This window comes from Amblyomma mixtum, chromosome 8, assembly GCF_055824585.1.
Source record: "Amblyomma mixtum isolate Tamu chromosome 8, ASM5582458v1, whole genome shotgun sequence".
Taxonomy (NCBI): domain Eukaryota; kingdom Metazoa; phylum Arthropoda; class Arachnida; order Ixodida; family Ixodidae; genus Amblyomma; species Amblyomma mixtum.
The window spans coordinates 44173113-44198838 of NC_143019.1; the positions used below are offsets into that span (position 1 = coordinate 44173113).

General features: G+C 51.7%; 1 protein-coding gene across 2 annotated transcripts in view; it reads left to right on the forward strand.

Annotated features, from left to right (window-relative positions):
- The window catches only part of Reph (Regulator of eph expression), a 140020-nt gene that overhangs the window by 39203 nt on the left and 75091 nt on the right, over nucleotides 1–25726 (forward strand). For both annotated transcript variants that reach the window (XM_089557173.1, XM_089557172.1), the window contains one exon: nucleotides 19104–19592. In XM_089557173.1, coding sequence (XP_089413299.1) covers nucleotides 19104–19592 — 489 coding nt within the window. The remainder of the gene's footprint in view (nucleotides 1–19103; nucleotides 19593–25726) is intronic.

The window sequence follows — 25726 nt, forward strand, 5'->3', positions numbered from 1 at the left end:
AACGGGGTCCGGTCGGGGGGGTGGGGTCAAAGTACTTTCTTGGGACTCGAGCTCTGCACCGCTCTTTGACACGATCGAAATGTGATCCGTACGTTTGCTGGAGTCGCACGCTGTGAACGCGGCTGTGGCAGCGAAATTAGATTAGTGGGGTATACCCATTCGCCGGAATTCGGTGACTTCATTTGGAGTGAAAGTCGCGGAGATCAGTTTAATGCGGAAGAAGGAATACACGGTTTCATGCTACCGCTTATGATGGCGGGTCACACGCAGCATGATACAGAAACACGAATTGCGTGGTTTATTGTGGGTTGACCGAGCGTTTTATGTATTTGGTGCGTCGGGAGTCTCGGTCATGTGACCCGGCTGTAGTAAATGGGTTTCGATGTAACAAGAGTGGTTGGGCGCTGTATGTGTCAGTAGCAGCCGGCAAAAATGATGTTAAGCGCAGGTACAACTCTTTTTTTTTTTTTTCAGATTTCGTGGATTCATCTTTCTGTAGACTTCCTATATACTCTGTTGCCTTTCTATAGGTATTGCCTATTTCCGATTCGTAGTCTATATATAGACTGTCTATAGAGAAGTCTGCTAAAAATGTATGGCCATAAATCTATAGACACTGTATAGGGTTTGTATTGCGTATAGACTATATAGACTAGTCTATAGACAGTCAGTAGACTGCCTAAACACATTTGTGTAAGGGCAGACGCCTGTAACGCGCACGCGCTATTTCGCCTGGTTCTTCGATACGCTAATAACGCCTGGGAAATTCAACGCGTTGCCTTTACGGATATTCTTTCCAAAAGAGGCGGCGGTCAAAGTAGCTCAACTGCTTCCCCATCGTCTCGCTTCACTGCACAGTCTGTGTGGGTGTGTGTCTATGACGGCTTAAGCTCGTTAATAAGGCGCGCGGTGCGGCGGAAGCAGCCATTTGCAATCCGAATCGTATAAGGTCGCCTCCATAATTTGGCTTCCGCGCCGGTCGCGGAGTTATTTCTTGAAAATGTCGAATAAAAAGCACGAAGACGAGGTGCAAAACGAAATGGCCAGCCCGGTTTAGGCGCTGTGAAGGTGGTCGTTGCTGCCCTGCTAGAAGTGCTAGAAGGAAAAAAAAAATATATGGTAATGGAATAAACAGGCAGGAGGTAGGTAGGGTGTTTTATGCTTTCTTCCTCGAACGGTTCCCCCTGGACCCGGTGTGTAGGGAGTATGCAAGGGAAATAGGGACCGGACGCCTGCGTATCAGTCTCTTTTTGGGAAGTACGTACGCGAACGAACGTGGTAGGAGGAGTAGATAAAGGTGAGAAAAAGGCGGCAGCGGCGAACAAAATCTGAAATCGATAATTCTACGCACTCAACTTGCAAAATTGCATCCCTCGTCGGCGGGATCTCGCCCGCCACACTCTCAGCAATTATAAGCCATCAGGCAAAGTCGCCCGCCCTGCGGAGAGGGGGGAAAGGCTGAGGGAGTTGGGGAAAGAGGCGAGGGCAACGTATTGACGAGGGGGGGGAGGTCACTGGAAGCTGCTGCTTTCAGTTCTGGGTGTTGAGGAGGGGCAGGGGGGGGGGGGGGAGTTACGAAATGATGGCTTAGGAGAGGCAGAGTGTCGCAGTGAGGGGACGTAAGGTAGAAACTGCGAAGGGAAATAGGGGAGGACAGCTTTAGGAGGAGAGTGGTGAAGGGAAATTGGGAGGGATGGAGAGGGGAAAGGAACGAGTACCAGGAAGCTCTTTCTCTCTCTCTATCTCTGTGGTGCGTGGAATCCGCACTGTCCTTCTACGCAATTTTCGCGGGCTATCGATTTTGTGTCCGTTCCTTTGTGCCTTACCCCTTCTCTCCCGGGCACCGGCGCAGCGTACGGGGAGTATACTCCCCATCTTTCAGTTTCCCTCGACTCTTTCCCCCCTTCTCGGCGGTTATGTATCGTCGCAATTATTTATTTCGCGAAGTTTCGTGTGGCGCTCTGCGCCTTTTCCTATAGCTGTTGTTTGCTTTGTACTTCCCGATAACCGTTATTTTCTTGCGTTGCTGCTGCTGCTGCCTCCTGCTGTCCCAGCGTTCTGTGTCGCGCTATCATTCGTCGCTTTCTACCGCTGTAGGCTTTGCCGCACGCGCAGATCCTTCTTTTTGTCCCGTTTGCTGAGCGTGTCAATTTATCCCCCTCGTTTCCACGGTGATAACCATCTCATTTTGCGCATTGGCTCCTTTTTGTTGTATTTGTACTTGCCACCTGAAGACCAAATCGATGCCGGCACGTTTATACTCTGCCTCGACGGCCAGTGCGTGTTTCGTAGCTTGCGGACATGTGGTTGCCGTATACCGTATTTTCCGGTGTATAAGACGCACCCTTGTATAAGACGCACCCGCCATATATGCAGGCTGTCATTGAAAAAGTTGGTATATAAGACGCACCCGTGTATAAGACGCACCCCAATTTAACCGGTTAGTCTAGTGAGAATTAAACACGCTTGCGCGACCATCGCGAAATTCACTGTACATGTGACAAATTCTTAAGCAACGCTAAGTGATCGAAAATGGCAACACTCACGCTATACCCGCCCACGTTTTAGAAAAAAGAAAAAAACGAAAGTGCTCTGCATTATGTCCATAACAACATTTTATTCCTACTTAAAACCTATGAAGTCTTCATCTTCGTATACGCTATCAAAAAGTTCGCCCATGAAACGCGGCTGAAACATTCTCTTCGTACTACGTACACGGAGCAAAGTTGCAAAGGGTGGCTAAAAAAGAACACCGGCTTGTCTTGACTTGTCTTGACAATGGCGAGAAGCGCGATTGTCTTCATCTTTTGACATTTCACATTACTTTTGCTTGCGGCCTCCGAAACGGTTGCGTGTTTGTGATCCCGGAAGTCGTCATCCCAGCTGTTTCACGATAAAGTTCACCTAAGAAAAGCTGCGCACGGCGGTCCCCGTATTGAGGTATTAACCGCGTTACAACCGCGTCATTGGTAGTGATATTTTTTCGATTAAAAAAGCTTGAACATGAACCTCAGTGACTTCTGAACTCGCAAAAAAAAACGCGAAAATTTAGCGTATAAGACGCACCCTTGTATAGGACGCACCAGCAAGATTTCTGAAAAAAAGACGCGTCTTATACACCGGAAAATACGGTAGTTGTTTCGTCCTAGTTGGATCGATGTTTTCTTCGGTGGCGGAACGTTTCGTGTTTGTTGAACTCGGTCGTCGGTGGATGAGGGGTTTTTGAGGCAGTGAAAAATAAATATTGTGTGCCGTTGTGTTTGTTTGGAGGGCCATCCGTTTCTTTCACCGTCAATGCCACCCAAGTTCAGTTTGTGCTCAGCGCGCTTTGAGCGTGATCACTGAGTGCCCCGTTTGTTTGCACTCCGGTTTTTCGGACGTCGCGTTCGGTTACTCGTGCGAAGTTTCGTGCTGCACTTTTATTTTGGGCCGCGGTAAAGCCGCTTTCTTTTGTTCGCATGTACAGCTGCGACTTAGCCGACAAAGTTAAGCGCTGGGGAGTTAGTTTATTTAGGCCTTAACGTCTACGCTTTGGTCAGAGTGTGGTAACTAGTATATGAGGCACTGCTAGTGAAGCAAACTATTGTTATATCCGTTGCTTTGCGCGCCGGCGGTGCACTCTAAACCCTAATACGCCTATATAGGTGTAAAATGGGAGTAAGCTGTCTTTAGCGCACTCCTTTTTGTATAAGGGCGTGCGCAAGAGTGCAGCTTACCCCCTTTTAGCTCCTTTCCGTTAAAAGTGTGTTGCATAGATGCGTAGGTTGCTTACCGCTGGTTTAAGGGCCATTGGGATCAATTAAAGTTGACCTGTGTCGATCGGCTACCGGGTTCCCATGACGAAGACACTACTCTCAGTGAGAATGGGGCTTTTATGCGCTAGGAGAGCGCAGAAATGTAACTGCAGGTGTCGCGACCGTCGTCCGTTTTTCGCAAGCGGTGTGCGTTGATGTCAAGGCAATATTTGTTTCAACGCGGAGCCCTGAGGCCAGTCTGCACTGCCGCCCACTTCCAGACGGTGATTACGGAGTCCATTTCGGCTTTGACGTCACGAGTTTAAATCGGGTGACGAGAATATTTTTAAATGCAGTCTTTCTCGTCAGTGAAGGCGTGTTTTGCCGCCGAGCAAACGTCAGCGTAACCATTGTAATTGAATCAAATTCTTTATTTATTCCAGAAATATTGCATCCTAGAAAGGGGTTGGGTTGTACCCAGTGTCTCTCGATTTCACGAGCTGGTCAGAGTTTGTTAAACTTTCGAAAGCGAGAGAGGGATTGCGTGTTATGGTTGATATAAAATTGCGTTTTGTTCGATCCAGCCCGATGGCAGCTCCACATTGAACAGATCATTAAAAAAAAAAGAGAGTAAATAAACAAAGAATAAGACCGTTCCGGTAAGTTTGCAAGCACAAGTCGGCCCGGTAACGACTGCCGTGTCAAGTTTCGCTCGCTCGCATCTCGGTAATGATGTCACGCGAGAGCGCTCCCCTGCCTTTGCATTAACGAGTGTCGTATTACGTTCCACCGTATGCATAATGTCCGCCTTTCGAACGGTGTATCCGTAGAGTGCATAGTATACGAGCGTTTGTGCGCGTATAGTGTAACACCAGACTGGCGCGCTCCCGGTTTGGAACAAAAGACTGAAAGGAGGCGGTGGGGGGGGGGGGGGGGGGGGTGCGCTATAAGGAAGAAGGCAGCTGCTTCGTTACCGGCGTTTGGAGGGGCACAGATAACAAAAGACGGATCGAAGACAGAGGAGCGTCGGGAGAGCTTGAAGAGAATGAGGGAAGGCAGGGTGAAGGAGCGGCGCGGGGAATTCGGGACAGCGGGAGATGCCCCCCCCCCCCCCCCCCCCTTTCCAGTGCGTGTTCTTAGGCTTGGCGCCGGAAGACAAAGTAATTTCGAGCGTTCTCGAAAGGGTTCGCTAGCTGCGCGTGCCAGAAGGGCTGGGGCGGCGGCGGCGGCGACGCGTGCCCGTATCTTCCTGCGAGATGCTAATTAACTTGGCAGGAAGCCGCTAGCTCCGTCTCTCTGGAGCGCGCGCTCTTTTTCCAGCGCCAGAACTCCCTCTCAGCTTCTCCCGACGCGCGTCCTCTTATCCCTGTCTCCTCCCCGGATCGCTTTTTTTTTGTTTGCTTTTATGAGTTTTAATTTTCGTCCCTTCGGTGAGGATTTCGAAGAGCCGTCTGTTTGTATAGAGGCTGAGCAGCATTGCCGCCAGACTTAAACCCGGTCCTTCCAGGCGCGTTCAGATAGTCGCGTCGGCTTGCACGTCATCAGTATACGATGTCATCCAATGGTCCTCTGCCGCAAATGGCTGCCGCTGCGGCAGACAGTCTTTCTCTCGTGATACGAACGACCTCCAACTGACAAACCCTAGGAGAGCCCTACACTACGTATACCATCAAAAGGGCTTCTATGGCCTTGTGCGACGCGCCCAGAGCGTTGTACTGCCCTTGTTTACTAGCACTTTCGCCGGGCCCACAAAATATTTCGTCGGGCACACAAAATTCTCTCATTGGTTGGAGGAAAGTGACGTCTTTAACCGAGAAGTGACGCCATTTCCGGTGAAGGCAATAAGAGCTTCCAGTATTATCACATTGCCTGAAAACTGCACTTACGGCACGGCTTGCTGTTCTCTGTCCCTGGGAGCTTTTTGCCTGAAATCATACACACACGACACGGCTTGCAGTCTACATTGCGGGATAATAAGGGAGTAATTACTCATTGGCATCCACCCGAGCGCAGCCATACGGCTACAAAGGAAAGCTATACAGCTTTCTCAGAAACTTCGTAGTTAAAGAAAAATTCGTCCTGGTCCGGGGTCGAACCCGGAACCACCGCCACACCGGAGCAGTCGCTCTACCAATTGAGCTAACCGGGACGGCAAGCTTATGGTAGGGCGAGAGCGAATTGATCAGTAACTCGAAGTGGGAAGAGTGTTGGTCAAATTTTTCTTTAACTACGAAGTTTCTGAGAAAGCTGTATAGCTTTCCTTTGTAGCCGTATGGCTGCGCTCGGGTGGATGCCAATGAGTAATTACTCCCTTATTACAGATCTACTCCACCTTGGGGGATTCCCCTAAACATTTGACCTACATTGCGGGATGTTGTGGTAAAAGCTTTGTAATTTGTTGGTGAAAATACGCGCCTTTATGAGCGCATATTGAAGTTGCGCCAGAACTGCGCGAACATTTCGGGGCTCCTAGAGCTCTGATGGCGTCGTCCACGTGGGCATCAAGGCTTGCGGGTTCTCGTACACTCTAATCAGAAAGAAGTAAAAAGGGAGTGTGTTGTCATCTATCTAGCGCATACTCTTAGGGGACAGCTTACTCCCGGTTTATTCCCATATTGACGTATTCGTGTTCAGAGTGCACCGACCGCTCCAACGTATACGCGGCCGCCACGTCAGAAATAATGCGTTTGGGAGGTACACAGGTGCACGGCTACCTTTTAATGCCTTGGTGCAGCGCACCGAAAACGCGACGAATCGGGGAGATTCTAGAGAAAGCTAGGTTTGCTAAGCGCTCGCGTAAAGGGCTGCCTCATTCCCCCGGACTGTTGCAATTTTTCGCCCGTTTTTTTTTTTCTTTAGATTTCTGCCCCTTGGCTCCTTAATACCGGGTAGTGAACCGTGTATACTATATATCTCGGGCGTTCACAAAGCGGGCCATTGTTGTGCGCAGCGCAAACAAGGCTCTTCCCGGGAAACAATGGACGCTGCGGTGGCGGCTCTTCTTGCTTTTGTCGTCGCGTGTGTCGTCGTCGTCATCGTCTTGAGTGTGCGCGCTCTTGCCCGGCAGCCGCAGCGGCGAATATGCGGCCACAAACACTTGTATTACTTTCGCAGCCCTGAACTAGGAGTTGGCAACTGCCGTCGTAGTCTTGGACATTCATATATTGGATTGCGGTGTCTTGTGTATGCGCTTGGCGACAAAAGTACACATTTGCTGTGCAGTCATTCCTAGTTTCTTTTCTTCCTACACAGGCACATCTGTGTCATGAGTGGGTTATTTGGTTGCATACAATAGGGCCGGTGAAGCTCAACTTTGCCTGGAACGCGACAAAATTTAGCTAGAACATGTAAAATGTTGCCTAGAACGTGTAAAGTGTAGTCTAGAACGTGTAAAATGTAGTCTAGAACGTGTAAAATGTAGTCTAGGACGTGTAAAATGTAGTCTAGGACGTGTAAAACGTTGGCTAGGACGTCTAAAACGTTGGCTAGGACGTCTAAAACGTTGGCTAGGACGTCTAAAATGTTGGCTAGGACGTGTAAAACGTTGGCTAGGACGTGTAAAATGTTGGCTAGGAAGTCTAAAATGTTGGCTAGGACGTCTAAAATGTTGGCTAGGACGTCTAAAATGTTGGCTAGGACGTCTAAAATGTTGGCTAGGACGTCTAAAATGTTGGCTAGGACGTCTAAAATGTTGGCTAGGACGTCTAAAATGTTGGCTAGGACGTCTAAAATGTTGGCTAGGACGTGTAAAATGTTGGCTAGGACGTGTAAAATGTTGTCTAGGATGTGTAAAATGCTTTCTAGAACATGCTAGCGGGTTATCAGTGTTCATATCTCCGCAAATATGTCCCGAGAATAAGATAAACATTGTCCAGATAACCCAGCCTGGATAGCTGTGCTGCGTAGCTTTTGCAGCGTTTTTGTCGACGCTGCACGGAATAAAATGAGCCGCTCTTACTCACCCACAGAGAGAGAGGGGGTTTAAGAGCAACCCTCGTGTTTACTTCGTCGATCCGGTTCCGACCGGGCCGGGCAGAGAAGCAGCCATCTGGGGCCGTCTTGCTGACGGATTTTTCTTCCCTCTGTTGCTTTTCGATCGGGGAGGTTATTTCCGTTTGCGTCGTTTTCGGCGCAGTACGAAAAAAAAAAGAGAAACGAAAAAGTAGGGAAGCGCTCTAAATGTTTGTCACTGTACATGTATGTGTCCGCGCACAACGTTCCTGCTCGCGTCGCGGCTGCATGGAGTTTGGCTCGGTATCTGTTTTGGACTTTTAAATGCATTTTTTTTCTTTGCCCTTCCAGAGAAGTGTGATCTGAGCGCCTCGTTTTTCGATGGGTGCGTCATTGTGGAAACAAACTTTTGCGTGAAAAAAAAAAAAAACTTTAGGTGCTCGGCATGGGATGTTCTTTCGCGATCTCTCTTTTTACGGCTTGGCACGGTATATTTTAGAATGTCGCCGCAGTGTGCGTCTGGTGCGTGGGATGAATACAAGACTTGTACAAACGTGAAATAAAAAAATAATAATAAAGGCGCTCGTCACACAACCGTCTTCTTACTTTTTGTTTTCTTCGATGCTCTTGCCACGTTGTGACTGTGCCCTGGTTTACAATCTGGAAGCGGAGCTCTTAACTTGGGCCGTGCCCTAGATTTAGTTCGCTGGTTAGTCGGGCGTTGTAAAGTTTACTGTTCCAGTGTGGACATAAGGCTAACCAAGGTCCATGCGGTTCCTTGAAAACCCTCGAGTATAAAAAGGACATTTTCAAGTGTCTTCAGAATCGTGTAATTTCTACGGCTGCTGGGCAACTCTTGAATTTCTTGAGTACTTAAAGGGTCAGCCGCCGCGGTGGCTCAGTGGTTATGGTGCTCGGCTGCTGACCCGAAAGACGCGGGTTCGATCCCGGCCGCGGCGGTTGAATTTCCTTGGAGGAGAAATTCCAGAGGCCCGTGTACTGTGCGATGTCAGTGCACGGTAAAGAACCCCAGGTGGTCGAAATTTCCCGAGCCCTCCACTACGGCGTCTCTCGTAGCCTTAGTCGCTTTGGGACGTTAAACCCCAAAAACCAACCAACTTAAAGGATCCTCGCACTCACTAAATTATTGCTAAATTATTGCCCATAATTTTCAGATTTAGTCCATGTCACTTGTTTGTCCATAAATTACACGAAGAGGGAAGCAGCTGCACACAAAGAAGGCCAGATAGGGGATATCCAAAATCCCGCAAGTGCGCTTTCCAATCTTGCCCAAGACATGGTATGATATAGGCCACCGCGGTGTTATGATGCCCGGCTGCTGTCCCGAAAGACGTGGGTTCGATCCCGGCCGCGGCGGTGGCGGCATAGTCGATGGAGGCGAAATGCTACAGGCTCGTGTGCTGTGCGGTGTTTGTGCGAGTCGCTTTGGGACCTTAAACCGGATATCACCAAACCAAACAACATGGCATAGTGCTCTATAAAATAACTGGGGGAACTGAGGCGCAAAGGGTGTGGATGAATTGTATAAAACGTATTTTAGAAGAATGTAAAAAAAAAAAAATAAATAAACTAGTCCTTCTTGCCTCGTTTCAGTTGGCAACCCATTGTCAGCCATCTCGTCTTGAGCAGGATTGTTCTGTGGAAAAGCGCACTTGCGGAACTTTGCGTATCCCCTATAACCCACCAGCCCCAGCCAGTTCAAGCTGGGACGTGTGTTTCTGACCGGGCGCACACCTGAACTATGTTCGCTTTGTAGCAGTGATTCCTTCGTACAGGCGGCGAGCTTCCTAGGCATCTATTTATCTTCGACTCTGTATATTCTTCGTTATTGCGCAGTCCACTTCGTATGCTAAGGTTACGCCATGTCGGCCCGTGGCCTTAGCCCTGGTTAGAACATTCACGCGTTCGCGTCTCTCGTTTCTCTTGAAGCTGCGCTTTTTGTAACATAGTGTCTGACCTAATTTATTGTTTCGTCTGGGTTTATTGTTAAGAAAGACGGAAGTGGGACCGGATCTGTTTCGAGGTCTACTTTGTAACCACTAGCTTCTGTAATGCCTCTCGTTCTGAGGGTAAATAAATAATGAAAGGGTTCTGGACCATTATTATACCTGCGCTTGTTTCTTTGTGTCTTGAACGTTTCTAAAAATAAACAAAGATCGTGATGTGTATACAGGCACGAGTTTTTGGAGGTGCGCCATTGTATAGGAAACGTTTATGAGACCTAAACCCCCGAAAGCATTACTTCGAAGAGTGTTAACCGAAGCTCCGTGCTTAGCTCCTCGGGCTTCCTGACATCAGACTTCCGGGGCGTTCGGGGAAAATCACGGGTTTTATACGTAACCTCGTCTGGGTTCGCTTCTGTGAACGCGGGCGCGCCCTTTTCCGAGTTTGCGTGCCGTGCGAGCGTCGTTCAGCGCCTAATGGGAACGCCGGTTTCGTCCGCGATTGCAGTCGGCGAAATGCGTGGTTTCTTTTCTTTTTTTCCCTTTTTTGCCGCTTCCTTCGGTGTGGCGGACGAACGTTTCTCTTTGAACATCGGTCGACGACTGCTTTCGAAGGGAGGTTCAGTGGTCACATCGCGGGCTTTCTGATCATTTCCCCGGCGTGGCCATCGTTTTCTTCGCCCTGTAATACGCCTTTTCACAGCGCCTGCTCGCCTGGCCGTTTTATTCGGCTGGAGGGCTGCAATTTTCGGAGTTGTGCGGCGCGCGCGCGTGCCATTACGTACGAAACTGAAAACTGAAAAACAGCGGCATCTGCCCATCAGGGAAGAGCCCTGTTTTTGCAGTCGTGGGCTCCACAGTTATTCCCGCTGCTGCGGCGCTAGCGCCCTACGCCTGCTACGCGGTATCGCTTCTTTCAGCTTTGGAAGTTTCTCTTTCTACATTATCTGTGCTGCATTTTCTTTTTACGTTGAACGCGTTAATTTTTTAAGTGGACCGCGTTAATTTTTTAAGTGCAACGCCGCCCACCGAGACTAGTTTCTAGAGCCGGCTGTATCCGGAAGAAATCCAGTGGCCACTGCTGGCTCAGGGCAGGGCAGGGCAGGGCGGGGTTAATTTGGATCCGCGGGGCTAGCCTCAGGTTCGCGGTTAACGTAGCCAAGTCGAATGTGGTGGTAAGAATTATGATATCGGCGGCACTTGTAAATCTCTTTGGAATGCAAGTACTCGCACAAGCTCGCGAGGACGCGTATAAAACCACATGAACAGTGGTTATGGTGCTGGGTTGCTGACCCAAAAGACGCGGGTTCGACCCCGGCCACGGTGGTGGCGTTTGGTTGGAGGTGAAATTCAAGAGTTCCGTGTACTGTGCGATGTCGGTGCATGTTGAAGAGCCCCTGGAGGTCGAAATTATCGGGAGCTTTACACCACGGCGTGCCTCATAGCCTGAGTCGCTTTGGGACGTTAAAACCCCCAAATCGCACCAAACCAAAACCGCATGAACAGCTGTTCAGCTAACCCCGGTGAACAGTTTCAAGCAGCCAGGGTCACATGAAAGCGATCGAACGTAAAAAAAAAAAAAAATGCCTTTCGTCGAAAACTCGGAAGAACAAGTGAGTCCATTAAATGAGCGCGTTTTTTAAATTTTTTTTTCTTTACTCTCTCTCCGCTATTGACGTCGAGGGAAAACGATGTCATCTCTTGTGTATTTTTTTTTTTTGCTCTCCCGCGGCCTCGTTATATATGAATGCGGAGCCTCCCAGTTCGCTCGGGCCTAATGACTGCGCGCCGTATGTCTGTCTGTCTCTCTCTCCGCGCGTGTGTGTCGTTACTTGGTGCGGGAGGATGAGTGGATGCTCGGGAATTCGGCCGGCGGGAGCTGCTGCCAGTAATGGGCTTTTTTTCCCTCCCCCGCGCTCCGTCATAACCACGGGTGGCGCTCGCTTCGCTCCTGTGTAACTGCTGTAGTGATACCTTCTTTTAGCGTGAGCCGTGCGTTTAAAAGTCTCGCGCCCCAACGCAAAAAAAAAAAAAAAAAGGCGATGATCATCGAGTCAGGCACTGCGCGCGTGCGCCGGCAGTTTTTTAAATGGCCCGGCGCTCAGTGTGGTCATCAGCTCACGGTCAGTCGTTTCCTTTTGTTTCCCGTTCGGGTAATTTGTGGCTTTGGCTGTTATTTGCCTTCCTCGATGCCGCGTGGTACTCTCTATTATGCGCAGTTTAGGCGGGGGGCTGCGAGTTTGCGCCGGCGAAGCTCGGAGCCCCTCGTTATAAACTCGCGGGTTAGTCGCCGCTAACTATACACGCCTTTATCTCTACTTTTGATTTTGTACTGGAACCCGCTGGGGCAATTGCCTTCTTGTTTCTGTAACAGCGTTAGTGTTTTTGTTGTTTTGCTCTTCTTTTGCTGTGCGCCGAGGTTTATAGCGGCGTTATTTTCGGCTGCTAGCAATAAGAGAAAGGCGAATTCCCCTAAGCTTCCACCTGTAGAGAAGGTAAGCCTTAATTAACCTCGAGTGAACCTCGGCGTTTCCTCTTGGGGTCAGGGTGAGGGCGCCGACCTTATGCAGTTTCATTTTGTGGGCGGTATACAAGGTAATAATCGTACGCGAGGGTTTGTTCACCTTACCCAACTTATCCGGCTAGTGGGGGTGGAGCAGGATGTTCAAACTGCATGGTAGGCATGCATGTTAAAGCTGAACAGCGGACAGCGAGCTATTCAGCGGCGAGGCTTCCGACGTTGGGCGCCAGGTCACAATTGCAGCTATGCCCGCCACTGTGTAATCTAGATGCGGCCGCACCGTCGCCCCCGATACGAGCGCGTCCGCGTGGGTATCGTGTCGTGACTAGCAGTGTTATCAACACTGGTAATTTCGGTCTTGGTCTGACGTTGCCTCCTGTGCGGAGGGCGTTGAAAACACGCTTATAGTAAAAACCTCCCGGGGAGACGCTATCGAGGATCGGCAAAGGCGTCCAGTGCTTGCGCACCGCTTTTCTGTTTGCGTAATCGGATCTCTGTCGCCTTATCTGCGGCTACTTCATGGTTCCGTATACATCACAAACAGCGCACAATGGGGCTTTCGACGTCCTGCAGCAGTGCTCGGGTCTGGCCCAGAGGGCATCGGGCAGCAATTCCACCAGATACCAACCGTTCCCCGTAGACAGAAATGAAAGGAAGCCTGCTGGCAGAAGTGGATGGCAGGATTGACGGACAACGCGGGCACCTAATTGCTACTGCCGGTTGTCCGTTGTGGCCCCGGCAAAGTATCCCCGGACATCGGGAACAAGCGCGAGACATCGGCCTGGTTCGATCCTTCGCCCCTGTGCGCGGTCGTATTTTACTTCGCTTTCATTACCCTCGTCGGTGGCGTCTGACGGGCCGGTGTTATTTCTCCTCACCCTGATTATGCACCCCGTTGTGTGCCAGTGTGCGATGCAGATTCGTTGTGCCTGGTTCATCGCGATGTGCGCGTAGCCGGCGGCGGCGGATCGGAAATATAATAACAGGAGAGAGGGGAAGACGCATTCAAATTTATGGGGTGGCCAGAGCGGCGTCCGTGGCCCTCGGCATAAGGCGGAGAGATGTGGGAGAGAAAAAAAAGAAAGTCCCCAAAACTCCGCAGCAGTTGAGCATCGCAATTTTCAGCAGCAGAGCATCATCGCAGTTTCGCATCCGCTCCTGCCCCATCCGAGTGGTGGCAGCTGCGGCGGCCGTTTCCTAATTCCATTGTTCCTGAATTCCGTGCTTCTGATGCTCCCCCCCTCTTCCTCCACTGCGGCAGCCGAGAGTGACGTTTGTGATGAGCGCAGCGGGGGCTGTTCGAACGACGGCTCTCGCGTCGTCGTAGCAAGCGGGATGGAGAGCCTGCCGCTGCTGGCCGAGTTCGCGGAAGAAAGTGGAGGGCGGAGGAGGAGGAGGGGGAAGAATGGGGGGCGGCCGTGGCGTACGCGTTGCTTGCGTGACGGGGTAGACTTGACGGTTGAGCGCAGATATGTTCCGATGCGCTCGATCAACCTCTTGAAAAGTGCGCTCGCTCGCTGCGATGGCCTAGCGCGGAGAGAAAGCGGCCGCCCGAGCAGCGGTGCATCATCCAGCTCCTCCCTTTGTGCCTGAATGGCTCTTGTGTGCGCGCCTGCGTTCGTGCGCGAGTGCTGCCGTCAGCCGCTCGTCCATTTCGGCGCCCCGCCGAGCGTTCTGTTTGCGTTTTGTTATACTTTGTCAGGCCTCGCTCGAGCGCGGAGGGGCTTCAGGCTTGAACTAACCCGCCTCGCCGAGTTTGTTTCCGCTTTTTGTTTTTTTTTCCTCAGTCCCCTCTGTCCAGTTACGCGTGTGCAGCTTTTAATTTTTTTTATAGCTGTGGCACCAACAGGATCTTTTTTTTTTCTTGAAGAGGATCGGGAAGGGGGGGGGGGGCGGTAACTCGCGTGTTCACTCTGGCCGTTCACCTTCGGGGCCCATATGGAAAAGAGTGCACTTGCAAGCGGTGAGGTTGCGTTATGCAGTCGTCGCCGCTTCTCTCAGAATTGTCACATTCTTGGCAACCTCAGGTGAACCTGAGGGCGGACGTTATGCGGAACCTGAGGGTGAGCTTCATATGAAGCGAACATTCCGAAACTTTTCTGGTTCACCTGACCTAGCTCGACGTACATGATCAAATACTGGACGCTCGTGTCTGCTTTATTACTTACGAAAAGTTGTCTCGCTTTGTGCTTCGGTCAGTTCTTCGAGGAGCATGCTGTCGTTGGCCTTGAAACTACGTAGTACCTGGTGCCTCCGGGCTCATTATGTCACTCGGCAACACATGTTGGCGACCTTTGGCAGAGTGGGATTGTCTTCAGCGTCGACGTCCATTTTTTTTTTTATTGCGAAAGCAGTACTACTTGCACTTTCACGCCTTTGCCGTGCCGCGGCGGTGACCACCATTGACCTTCATTTGACCTTGATTGCATTAGATTGGATTGGACTGGATCGTATTGGATTAGATTAGTTACATTGGATTGAATTGGATAGGAGTGGATTGGAATGGATTGGTTTGAATTGTATAACCGATGCATCACAAGTCTAACCACAAGCACCACCACCAGCTACACTACCAGCTGTATCATGGCGTAGGTACGGATATTGCTTTCGCAATTACCGGGCTTAACCAAGCTAAGCCACAGCGAATTTTTTTCTCATGTTGGGAATTAAAGTGCACATGGTGTGTAGCCTTCGTGCCTTGGTCTCCAGCAATTTATCCGGTACTTTCTGGACGCCTACAGTCGGATACAACTCAAGTCTGCTGTGAAGTACCGCTCACATTCAGGGCCGCCGAACAGAATTCCTCTATGACAAAAAGTGGACCGTTGGTAAGCTTTTCTTGTTGCCTGAACAGGAAGGCCATCACGAGACTAACTTATAAGCTCAAGAATTTCGATGCTCAAACATTACAAAGCTGATTTTGTTCACTGTTATAGTCAGCGGTGTGATACAGGACGCCGCGGACCGTGCCGTTCGCGGCCGCCGTTGGGCATCGTGTGAGCGTACGTCAACAACAGGAACGGCGCGTTGCAGCAGGGATCCGCAGGCTCAGATACGTTGCAACGGACTGAAGAGCGTCCCCAAAACTCAGCGAGGAGCTAAACCCCCAGAAAATCGGCGCCCCTAGAATGGTCGTTGTTCGCAGTTACATTCCGTACTCCTACTTTTTTCTCCCTTCTGTCTGCGCACAAGTGTGGGCATCGGCGGTCGTTCTTCCCTGAACTCGAGCTGGGCGACCGGCAGCCAACTATAGAGAGCGGTCTTCAGTGCGGAAAAGCGCAGCGCTGAAATGGAGAGAAGGAACCCGTTCGGACTGGGGCAGCGCCGCAGCAGTGGTCTCCGCCGTTCCTTCCTCTCGTGTTTTGGGTTTCTTTCTCGGGCATCGGTGCTTGTGTGGCTCTACTCGTTCGCTCGGTTCGGGCCGGCCTGTCGTTCCGCGATGCTTGCGCGGGTAATTCGGCCGAAGCACAGCAGCGGGCCCAGTGCCCAGTTCGGCCGGGAGAGGGCGCCACCAGCCTTTTCACTTCCTCCCTTTCTTCCTTGCCCTTTCCCTCGGCCGCTCTCTTCGTGGCATGTTTTCTGCTGGCTGGTGAAAAAGCAAGGCCACCCGAAGGGGGAGAGAGCACTGGTGCGGTAACGCAATAAAACCTTCCCCGAGCTGCTCTGGCGAAAAGAAACCGCTGCAGCATTTAATGATCTCACGGGCCGCTCGTCGTAGTCGCTGTTGCTGCTCCGCTTCCAGCTTGTTTTGCACTACCGCATGGTTCTGCGTTTACAGTGTGTGCTTTTTTTTTATTCATTCTTTCTGTTTTTTTTTTCGTTCGCTCGCTTTTAACATCCTTCGTCCTTCTGATTTTTTGCTTTGCGCCCCGCTTTGTGGCCGCCTTTTGTTGCCTTCGCTGCTCTCGTTGTGTAGGTACGTGCTCTTTCTTTTCTGTTTTGTTTTTGCTCCTTACTTGACTGAAGAGCGTCGCTCACGTACAACTTCCTCCCTTTGCCGCTCGCTTTCTGTGAGTTCTGCCTGCCCGCTTCGCTACACGCGGACAAACCCGTGCACACGCTTCTTAGCGGCCATCTCTCTGCGGTCTTCCTTTTGGCGTTGTTGTGCGGCGCGCTTCCTTCCTCTCTTCCCTTTCTCGTCGTAATCTCGCTCTAGCGTGTACGCTAGCGTGCCTAGAGTAGTAGTACACGTGTGTGTACGTGTTTTGATTTTTGTGCGGCTCGAGTGTAGTAGTGTGCGTGGCTCTGACGAGCTGTACAAGCTCTCTCTCTCTCTCGCTCGTTTCGCGTTTACTCTCTGTGGTTGTTGCTTCCGCTTTTACGAGGTCCGTTCATTCGGTTCGCGTCGGAGCTGCTCCTTCGTTCGCCGCGTTTCGTTGCAATCTTTCTTTTCGCGTTCTTATTATTTTTCACGCATTTCATCCGCCTCGCTATTCTCGAGGGCTCACGCCCTTTCTTTCTTTCTTTCTTTCTTTCTTTCTTTCTTTCTTTCTTTCTTTCTTTCTTTCTTTCTTTCTTTCTTTCTTTCTTTCTTCCTTTCTTTTCTTTCTCTCTTTCTTTCTTTCTTTCTTTCTTTCTCTCTTTCTTTCCTTCTTTCTTTCTTTTTCTCGTTCTTTCTTTCTTCCTTTCTTTCTTCCTTCCTTTCTTTCTTTCTTTTGCATTCCCCAGGCGCGGCTGTGGTGAGCGAACTGAACCGGGGTTGGAAAACGTCGTTCTCAGTTGTATCTTTAGTCCCGCACTCGTGGTTTTCTTCGCCTCCGTCTCTCATTGCAGCTGGCAGCGCTGGTTTGATCGGGCGGTACACTCGTGTGCGGAGAACGCTTGTGTACGGAGAACGTAATTCGATTTACTGCGAGAGCTTCTTCCGTTCGTGTTTGTTCCTTGCCGGGCGCGCACTGTTTTCGCTTGTACTATTTCGTGTCGGTCCAAACGTAAACAGTGGGCAGTATTAGTCAGCACTGTTTTCCCGTCGGCGCCTTTGGAACTTGAGAGAGAAAAAAAATGCCACATTGTTGCTCGACCGGCCTGTGACGATCATTCAGAGTGCGAGAAAGACGCAGTCGTTCGTTGTCTTCCGTGATCCGGACGCGTCGTGCTCGATATTCGGAGCAGCTGTTGTTTTACTTCGACTGTCCTTGTGAGAAAGCTTGCACCTATCCAAACGGACTGCACAAGCCGAGAAAAGCATAGGTGCGCAGCAGCTCTGAAGCATGTATTCGTACGAAAAGCTTATCAGCGTGGGACTCGCGTTGGACGAATACAGCGAACGACAGTCCAAACATTTGTCGAAAAATGTATGCTTATGCGAGTCTTTTCAAAACTTTGAATGTCGATATGAGTGGAGCTATACGCGGGTGAATGCGGGGCCTGCGGCCGTCACGCACAGCGAGCGCGGAGGAACTTCTCTGGCTTCCTCGCGCTTTCTTCTCGTCTCGTTTTGATCAGCTTGTCGGTCTTGCTGTCCGGCGCCGTTTTGCCATGCATAGGAATCACTCGGACTAACGCGCTCCCCTTTGTTGCGTTTATCGCCAGCTTTGTCTCGCGGAAGACAAGTTCCTTTTATCGTTTGGCTTTCGTACATATCAGATAAATGGCTTCCCAGATGCGGTCTTTTTTTTTTCTTTTCCATTTGGTACGCTACGGAGGCTTGATAGCGTGCGGATTGAGTTGGACAATTGCGTTCATTTAGCTAAAAAATAAATAAATAAGCATACCAGAAAGGCATTATTAGATAATGTCCGCTGCAATGTAGGGTTAACTTCCGTGTTTTTTTTTTGTGGTTTTTTTGCCATTCTGCTTATAGAATCAGTGTCATCGCGCTGCTCAAATCTCGCTCTGTAGGACCTTTCAGTGCCATGGCAAATTTGGAAGACATTCATGGGTTTTGCTACGTTAAAGTACTATAAGTAATGTTACTACCATGGCTGCTTGTAGTGGCTTAGCGCTTGTGGTTGTTTAGGAGGCCTAGTTTTACAGCGCATATCCGGACGCCGCGTCAAGGTTATTCAGGCAAGCTGCTTGGCGTATACACCCCGGCCCAGGACGCCGCAGGCGCGCCTATCCGCGTGCCACATTTTGCACTTCCCGTTCTTTGTTTTATTTCGCCGTCCTTCGGCGAAACTCTTGCGCAGGGTTGCCTAATCCGGCATGCGGTTCGCAGCTGGTTTGGTTTCTGTCTGGCCGTAATCGCTTTTTCTTCTTTTGCTTGCCTATTTTCCGTGCGGTTTTTCGCGTCGCCGTCCTGACGGAAGCGGGTAGAGGCGGGTCTTTGTCTGAGATGCTGCCTTCGCGCTATTGGCGCGCGAATTCTACGGGTCGCTAGTGTTGTTCCAGGCGGGCCGATCGCTGTGTTTCAGGCATAGTGGGCTGCTACGCTGTAAGCTCGCCTGCTGAACGAACAGATTGCCGAGCCTGTGCGGCCTTGTTTCTTTGTGTGTGTATTTTTTTTACCTCCGATCTACGCCGTGGTTAAGCGTTTTATATTATATAACAACCCACTCCGCGTTGTGTTTCGTCTTCTCAGCAGCCAAAACGAATAAAGTGTTGGAAACGAGCAAATAACTTTTTTTTTTTCAGAGGGGGGGGGGGGGGGGGGGGGGGGGGGGGGGGGTTAGGGGAGGGGTAGTGCTGTGCGTATGTAATGCGTTCTTGGCTGCTCCGTTACGCTTCATTTAACAGTCGACGGGTTGTATCGTGTTCGTAAGACAGGCCTTTTATATGATTTTCGCTAAGGCAGCGGAATGGCTGGTTGGTAGATTGTGCTCTACAACCAACCCTGTTCGTGGGCCGAATCCCCGGTGGTTAAAGCTAACGGAAAGCGTGTCGAATCCCGGCAGGTTATGTTATGTTGTTGGTGCATGCGTTGTCGGGTCTTTAGGACACTGGAAGCGATAGCAGTGCGTCTAAGCCGTCGTTGTCATCGTTCTTTCGCAGACATGGAGCAGAGCATCCAGCTGGAAGACGGTAGCGGAGGCCACTCGCCCAGCCGTCGGCGTGCAGCCGCAGCAGTCCTTTGCCAGCACACAAGGTTCCGGCAGCAGCAGCAGCAGCTAACGGAGTCCCAGCAGACGAACAACAAGCCCGTCGAGAGGCGGCGCCAGCAGCAACAGCACCAGCACAACCAGCACAAGAACCAGCAGCAGCAGCTGCTCTCGGGGCCCGCGGTGGTGTCGGCCCTCCTGTCCGCCACGACAGCGGGCGCTGGTGCTCCCCAGTGTTGCGGTCCCTGCGTCGGCGCAGCCATGGGGTGCAATGGAGGGGGCAGCCCAGTGTTGCTCGACTCTGCGCTGCCCAGCGACAGCGACCCCACCCTGGAGCAGCACAGCTCCGAGGAAGAGCTCGAGGTCATCAACAACCGGGCCGGCTCGGCCGAGAAGCGCAAGTGGTCGCAGGCCAACCAGCGCCGCACCAGGGGCGCCAGAGGTGAGCACGATGCGCAGTCATCTCTGCGCTGCTATACCTGTGTAGGGTGCCTGGTTTCGCTCTACCGCACTTGTCAGTCAATCGATCAGTCGGTGAGTACTGAGTAGGCCAGTCAGTTGGTCGGTCAGTCAATCAAGCAATCAATCAGTGAGTCGGTCAATCATTGGCTCAGTCGGTCAATCAATCAGTGAGTCGGTCAATCAGTGAGTCAGTGACTCAGTCAGTCAATCAATCAGTAAGTCGGTCAGAATCACTGAGTCGGTCAATCAGTCACTGAGTCGGTCAATCAGTCACTGAGTCGGTCAATCAGTCACTGAGTCGGTCAATCAGTCACTGAGTCGGTCAATCAGTCACTGAGTCGGTCAGTCAGTCACTGAGTCGGTCAGTCAGTCACTGAGTCGGTCAGTCAGTCACTGAGTCGGTCAATAAGTCACTCAGTCGGTCAATCAATTACTGAGTCGGTCAATCAATTACTGAGTCGGTCAATCAATCAATCAATGAGTCGGTCAATCCATCACTGAGTCGGTCAATCAATCACTGAGTCGGTCAATCAATCACTGAGTCGGTCAATCAATCACTGAGTCGGTCAATCAATCACTGAGTCGGTCAATCAGTCACTGAGTAGGTCAATCAGTCACTGAGTCGGTCAATCAGTCACTGAGTCGGTCAATCAGTCACTGAGTCGGTCAATCAGTCACTGAGTCGGTCAGTAAATCACTCAGTCGGTCAATCAGTCAGTCAATCAGTGAGTCGGTCAGTCAATGAGTGAATCGCTCGGTCAGTCAACCAGTCAATCAATCAACGCGTTCTTTTGTTTGGTTCTGGTGAAAAAGGGAAAGAAGGTATAAAAAGCGCTACAAATACCGCTTGGCCAAGCCCCGCTTCCTTCAGAGCAACAGTGACGACAGTTAGCCTGGGTAGTGCATACAGAGGTCATGTAATGAGCGTAAGACAAGCTAAATGTCGACACCCGCACTGTGCGATGACGAGTAACCGGAATCGCAGCAACGCCTGCGTCGCTCGAGTTCCCACTGTAGAGACGGTGTCTTCCTTCCTGCGGCTCCCAGCTTCCTGTGCCCTCGAGGGTTGGGCCGAGACCTTGCGCCGTTTCGTATACCGGCTGTCTGCCGTTCGGTTTCCGCCGCCGCGCCTGTTCTGCGGAACAGGCGCGAGCGCGAATAGGTTCTCCGGGGGTGTGCTACTTGCGATGCCGTCCTCTCGGCGCCTGGCAGGGTGGGTGTCGTCAGGAACGTCCGCAACTATTTTTACCATAACGCGTCACCCGCTCCTGCCTGAGCAGTTCCGTATAAAAGAGGAATCAACATGGCTATGATTGTGTAACTATTCTGTCCCGCTTCTGTTCCAGTTTGATTCCCACGCTCCGATTGCAATGGCAGAGCTGGTAACGAAGAGTGAAAAGCTTCGGGCCTAAGCCCCACTCACCACCATACCAATGATGTACCGTCCCTGGGGTCGTATTTACTAGTGGTCGTATTAGTAATTAGGATTTTGTTTGTCTACTACTGGTAGCAGCGGCCTGTGTCGTCACTGGCCGGTAGCTGGTTTCAGAGGGGGGGGCCACATCAGGCCACAACAGCGTCAAAAAGCGTCATAAACAAAATGTAGCCCGTCCGCGATCCAGGCTAGCGCCGACTATAGTCGCAGAGGGGAAAGATAATTGGTCGAGGAAAAGTCGTGTAAGAGAAACGCGGCTCGAGAGCGCGTGTAGCGGCCACTGCCAGAACTGTCGGTCCGTTACTTAGATACCTTTAGCATAGCGTGTACAGTGCTACCGTTGCCGGAGTACCTCAGTGCGTTTTATAGCCGAAGTAGGCTAGAGGAAGGGTGGGCTCAAATTCTACTGAAAAATATATCTTTTTTTTGCTCTTCATTATGAAGCTCCTTCGGTTGTTGCTATAACGACGTCATCGTCTTCATCAACTTTGATTGTTTCTGCCCCGACGATGTGGCGGCCGTCATACTCTGTCGCTGGCTCTTCTCTCGTTACACTGCCATCCGCCATGTTTGCCTGACTCGTGCGCGTAATCGTGCCCTCGGCGATGCGGGGCCGGTCTTTGAGGCGCCCGCGAGGTCTCGCGGCCTTTTCGCTTTTTGTTCTTTTTTTGCCTCGCAAATCACGCGGGCGCAGTCTTCGCATTCGCTTCCTCTATGCGTGGGCCGTTAAACGCGCTGCTGCTGCAACCTTACACTGGCCCTGCGGCGGTTGGCTCCTGGAGAAAGATCGCCGCTGTCGTCGCTTCGGAAACTGGAGAGCGCGGCTTCGTCAAGCTGGCGTCCTTTCGCCCTTCACTTTTTTTTTGTTTTTTTTTTTTACTTTGGATTTGATGGCTGTCTCGTATTCTCCCCTACAAATCATCCTCACGGTCGCGCCTATAAAATTTACCCTTACGTCGCGTTAAGCATAGTGAAGACGTCGCGGCTCGCTTCTGTTGTCATAAAGTTGCTTGAGGGTAAACCAGAGGGAGGGAGTGAGGTGAGAGAGAGAGATCGCCTGCCCATGGAATAGGTTCCAGATTCCGTGATGAAGCCGTGATCCTGAGTGGCCTTCGCGCGTTCCTGCTCTTCGCAACCGTGACCAAATTGTTCAAGTGGCGTTAGCATGAAAATTACTGGCACGTGCTTATCACACCGGTAGAGGTAGTTCGACACGCCTTACCTACGCCTACGTGTCCTCGCGTTCAGTCGACGTCACCTCGCAGGTGGTGTTTTCCCGACCTTGAGGATCTAGGCGGCAGTTCGGCTAAGCTCCCATGTTTTTGGGGTTTCTAGTCGTTTTGTGTCAGCTGGCAGCCGTGTTAACGTTCCGAAGCGCCGGTGGTGCCGTCCGCGCACGTAGACGCCAACGGCTTCCGCTCGCTTTCAAGGTCGCTTGCTGCCGGAATCCGCAAAGCTCCAGTGACCGGTCGCCAGGTGTCATCCCCAGAACTCTTCTTGGTCTTAAACCGCGTTCCTTGCGACAGGGGCTAGATTTATAGGAACTGGTTGTATCCTTTTTGTTTCTTTATAATTTTACGCTGTATTTGGGCGCTTAAATTGGAAATGCCTCGACGAGGGGCAGGCCGCAGCGAACTCGTAACTAAAGACTGGATGTAAAGGCAAAAAATTAAAACCTGGCTTCCTTAGCTTATCTGGCGCCGAGTCTGCAGTTGTCGTCCTCGTTAGCGCGCTCTCGAAAACCTGCTCCGTGCTGAACGAGTGGCTTTCGCTCAAGCAGCAGCGGCTGCAACGCTCTCTCTGTATCTACCTCCGCGGTCGCCTCGCTAATCAGGCCGCCGGCGTTCGTCTTGGCAGCGACTGTCGCCGGTAACGGGAAATGAGGAATCCTTGAAGGACGACAACAACAACAACAAAAAAAAGGCGAACGAGCCTAGCGGAGCGAACCGAGAAAGTGATCCGCTTCGGGCGCGATCTCCCCCTTCATTTTTTTGTTTTCGTTATTAAAGTTTGTTTAGCGCCGTTTCTGGCAGCCTCTTCGAGACCCACTATAGTAGCAAGCGGAACTTGGGCAGCCGCACCAAGCACACGCGGGCGACCGCACTAGTTACAGCCATGGCGAGCTCAACAACTCTCCTCCCCCCGTTCCTTATTTTTTCTTCCTTTAGGTGTACCCTATGAAAGCGGCGCTGCTTTTGGAACACTTCTGCGCCGGGCCGTGAAGGTCGCCTTGCGACTGCCGCTCTATCGTTGTACGCGCCTGTGTGCCAGTGTCTGTACGTACGGCAGCAGCCTACCTCTCAACGCATTCTCCCATCGTCCTTTCTTTCTTTTTTTTTTTTATCGGTTTGCTTGTTCGTCTGGGCTTCTTTCTGCGCGCGCGCTCCCTGCTTGATGGCGTTTTCTTGGCTTCTTCCTGTTGGCGGCGTGTTGTCTCTCTCTCTCTCCTTTGTTTTTGCTTTATCCTTTGGTCCCTCCCCCTCCTGTCTTCTTCTCGCACCCTTAGGCGCTTGGTACGGTTGCGGAGGCGATAATGCCTTGCGCGGAAATGTACGCGTTATGCCTGCCGCCCGTACTCCTCCGGTTTTTATTTTACTTTAGCTTCGCGCTGCTCCGGGGGATCCTTCCCTTCTCCTCCTCTTCCCCTCGACGTGTGTTCGATGATTGCGACGATGCTTCGTGGTGTGCGTGTTTACGCTGTAGGCGAGTGCGCGCTTTTGATGGGGGCGCGCTGGCGACGGCTCTGCAGCAGCAGCAAGGCGCACACCCGGGCGACTCATTAGAACGCCCGTCGTTTTTCGCCCGACGACGAAGAGGCTGCAGCGCTTCGGTGGGGGCGTGCGCTCGTCTCTTTTTCTTGTTTATCGTTCTTAGCGCCGGCGGCGGATGTATGCATGGCCACTCGGTTGGTTGCGAGCGTCGCTGGGCTCCGTTCTGCTGCTGCTGCTGCTGCTGCCGAAGCCGGGTGGCGTGATCGGCCGCTTGCAAAAGCCCGGTCGTTCGGCTCGCCCCCCCCCCCCCCCCCCCCCCGTTCTCGTTTCCCTCCTGATTTGGCGCGAAGGCTGTCCTGAAACAAGCGCGCGAAAAAGAGAAATTGCGGCAGGTGCCGCCAGCGGCGCGAGTAGGGGGCTGTTTGTACACGTGATTGCTGTGGCGGTGCTGTCATCGCCTATCACGCACTCACTCTGCCGGGGCGAATGATGGTCGTCGATGCGGTAGCGTGCCGGCATTGCGGCAGTTTCTCGGGTGGGCGCCCCGGTGATTAGTTCGTCGTTCTGCTTGCGAGGGAGTTCGTATGCGCATTATACGCTTAATAGCGCGGCGTATCTCCCCTCCCAACATTTTTATTATTCGCCGCCTCCATTTCGAGCTGCAGGCGTCTTTCACATGCAAGGAAAGCGCACACATAACGCTAAGAGCTCAGCTCATGCCTGCCGCAGAATAGCCGGCGTCGTCGTCTACTTCGTTGATCTTTTGAGAAATGTCCAAGAAAAATCTTCTAAGTGGCCGCCTAGGTCACGTGACCTTGTGGCGTCATTACAACCTGCCCTCCGGATTCGGAGCAAACTGCTCATCGTGACAGGCGCCAGTTAATGATTGATCGCCAGAAGTGCTCGGGGAGAGCAACATGGTTCACACAAGCCCCACCGGTGGCAGCACCTGCCGTCCCAGGGTAGTGGCTAATCGCTTAACCGCTTCATCATTGCGCCAGCAGTGGTGACTCCCAGCGATCTATGAAGCTGAAGTATAGAGAACAACCAATTCCCATATATGTGCATTAACTCGTGCTTCGGAGCTTAGGTGTAGCGGGGGCTCGGGGTAGTCCATTTGGTTTCCTTTTGTTTCCCCCACTTACCGGCGGAACGTTTGCTGCCGGCGGCGAGGTTGCAAGTTCGCTATTCGCCGCAGGATCATGCGCAGTTGCTTCTTCAGTGTATGAACACGACTGCCATATAGGCGTATGGGCAAGTGTTGCAGGGATGGTGGAACAGGTTTATGCACAGTAGACGCTCTCAGCTATGTGTGCCTTGATGGAGGGTCTGAGGCCAGAACCGGTGTCCCCAGATCGCTTTCTTGATTGTACGCGCCTTCTATCCTTCCGCGCATGCGCCCTGACCACCGTGGCCCTGACGTCACCATCCCGTTGCCTGGTGTGTGTGTCAGGTTTTCTGTTGAACATTCTCCATAGAGAGGGCTGCCTCGAAAAGTGTTTGGCTTGGAGCACAAATACGTGATTGCTGCGGTAACGCGGCTGCGCAGATATGATCGTTCAACTTGGTGCAAGTATCTTTTTTGTTGTTGTTGTTGATCGGTTTTGTTCTTCATTTCAAGGCGCGGTTGCGGTACGTGAAGGTAGTGTGTCCGTTCACGCATGCTTAGCGTTGCGTGTTGTTTATCAATCGCTCCTGTTTTTTCAACACTGTGTTGCCAGCTTCCGTTTGTTCGCCGTCCTACCTCGTCGTTACGCGCTGTTTCGTCGGTGCCTCTCGAGGCCGCGTTTCCGTCGGGGCGCCAAAAAGGAGCACGTCGCGTCCTTGTCTCGTTTGGAGGCCGCCGGTGGCGTAGGCTTTGCGCGCTGGCCCCTTGCTTGATGGCTGCCGGCGAGCGTGGGAAGACGCTGCACAGGCGCGGCCCGCTTTGCGTCACTAATTACGCCAGACGTGGCCGAGAAATTTGCG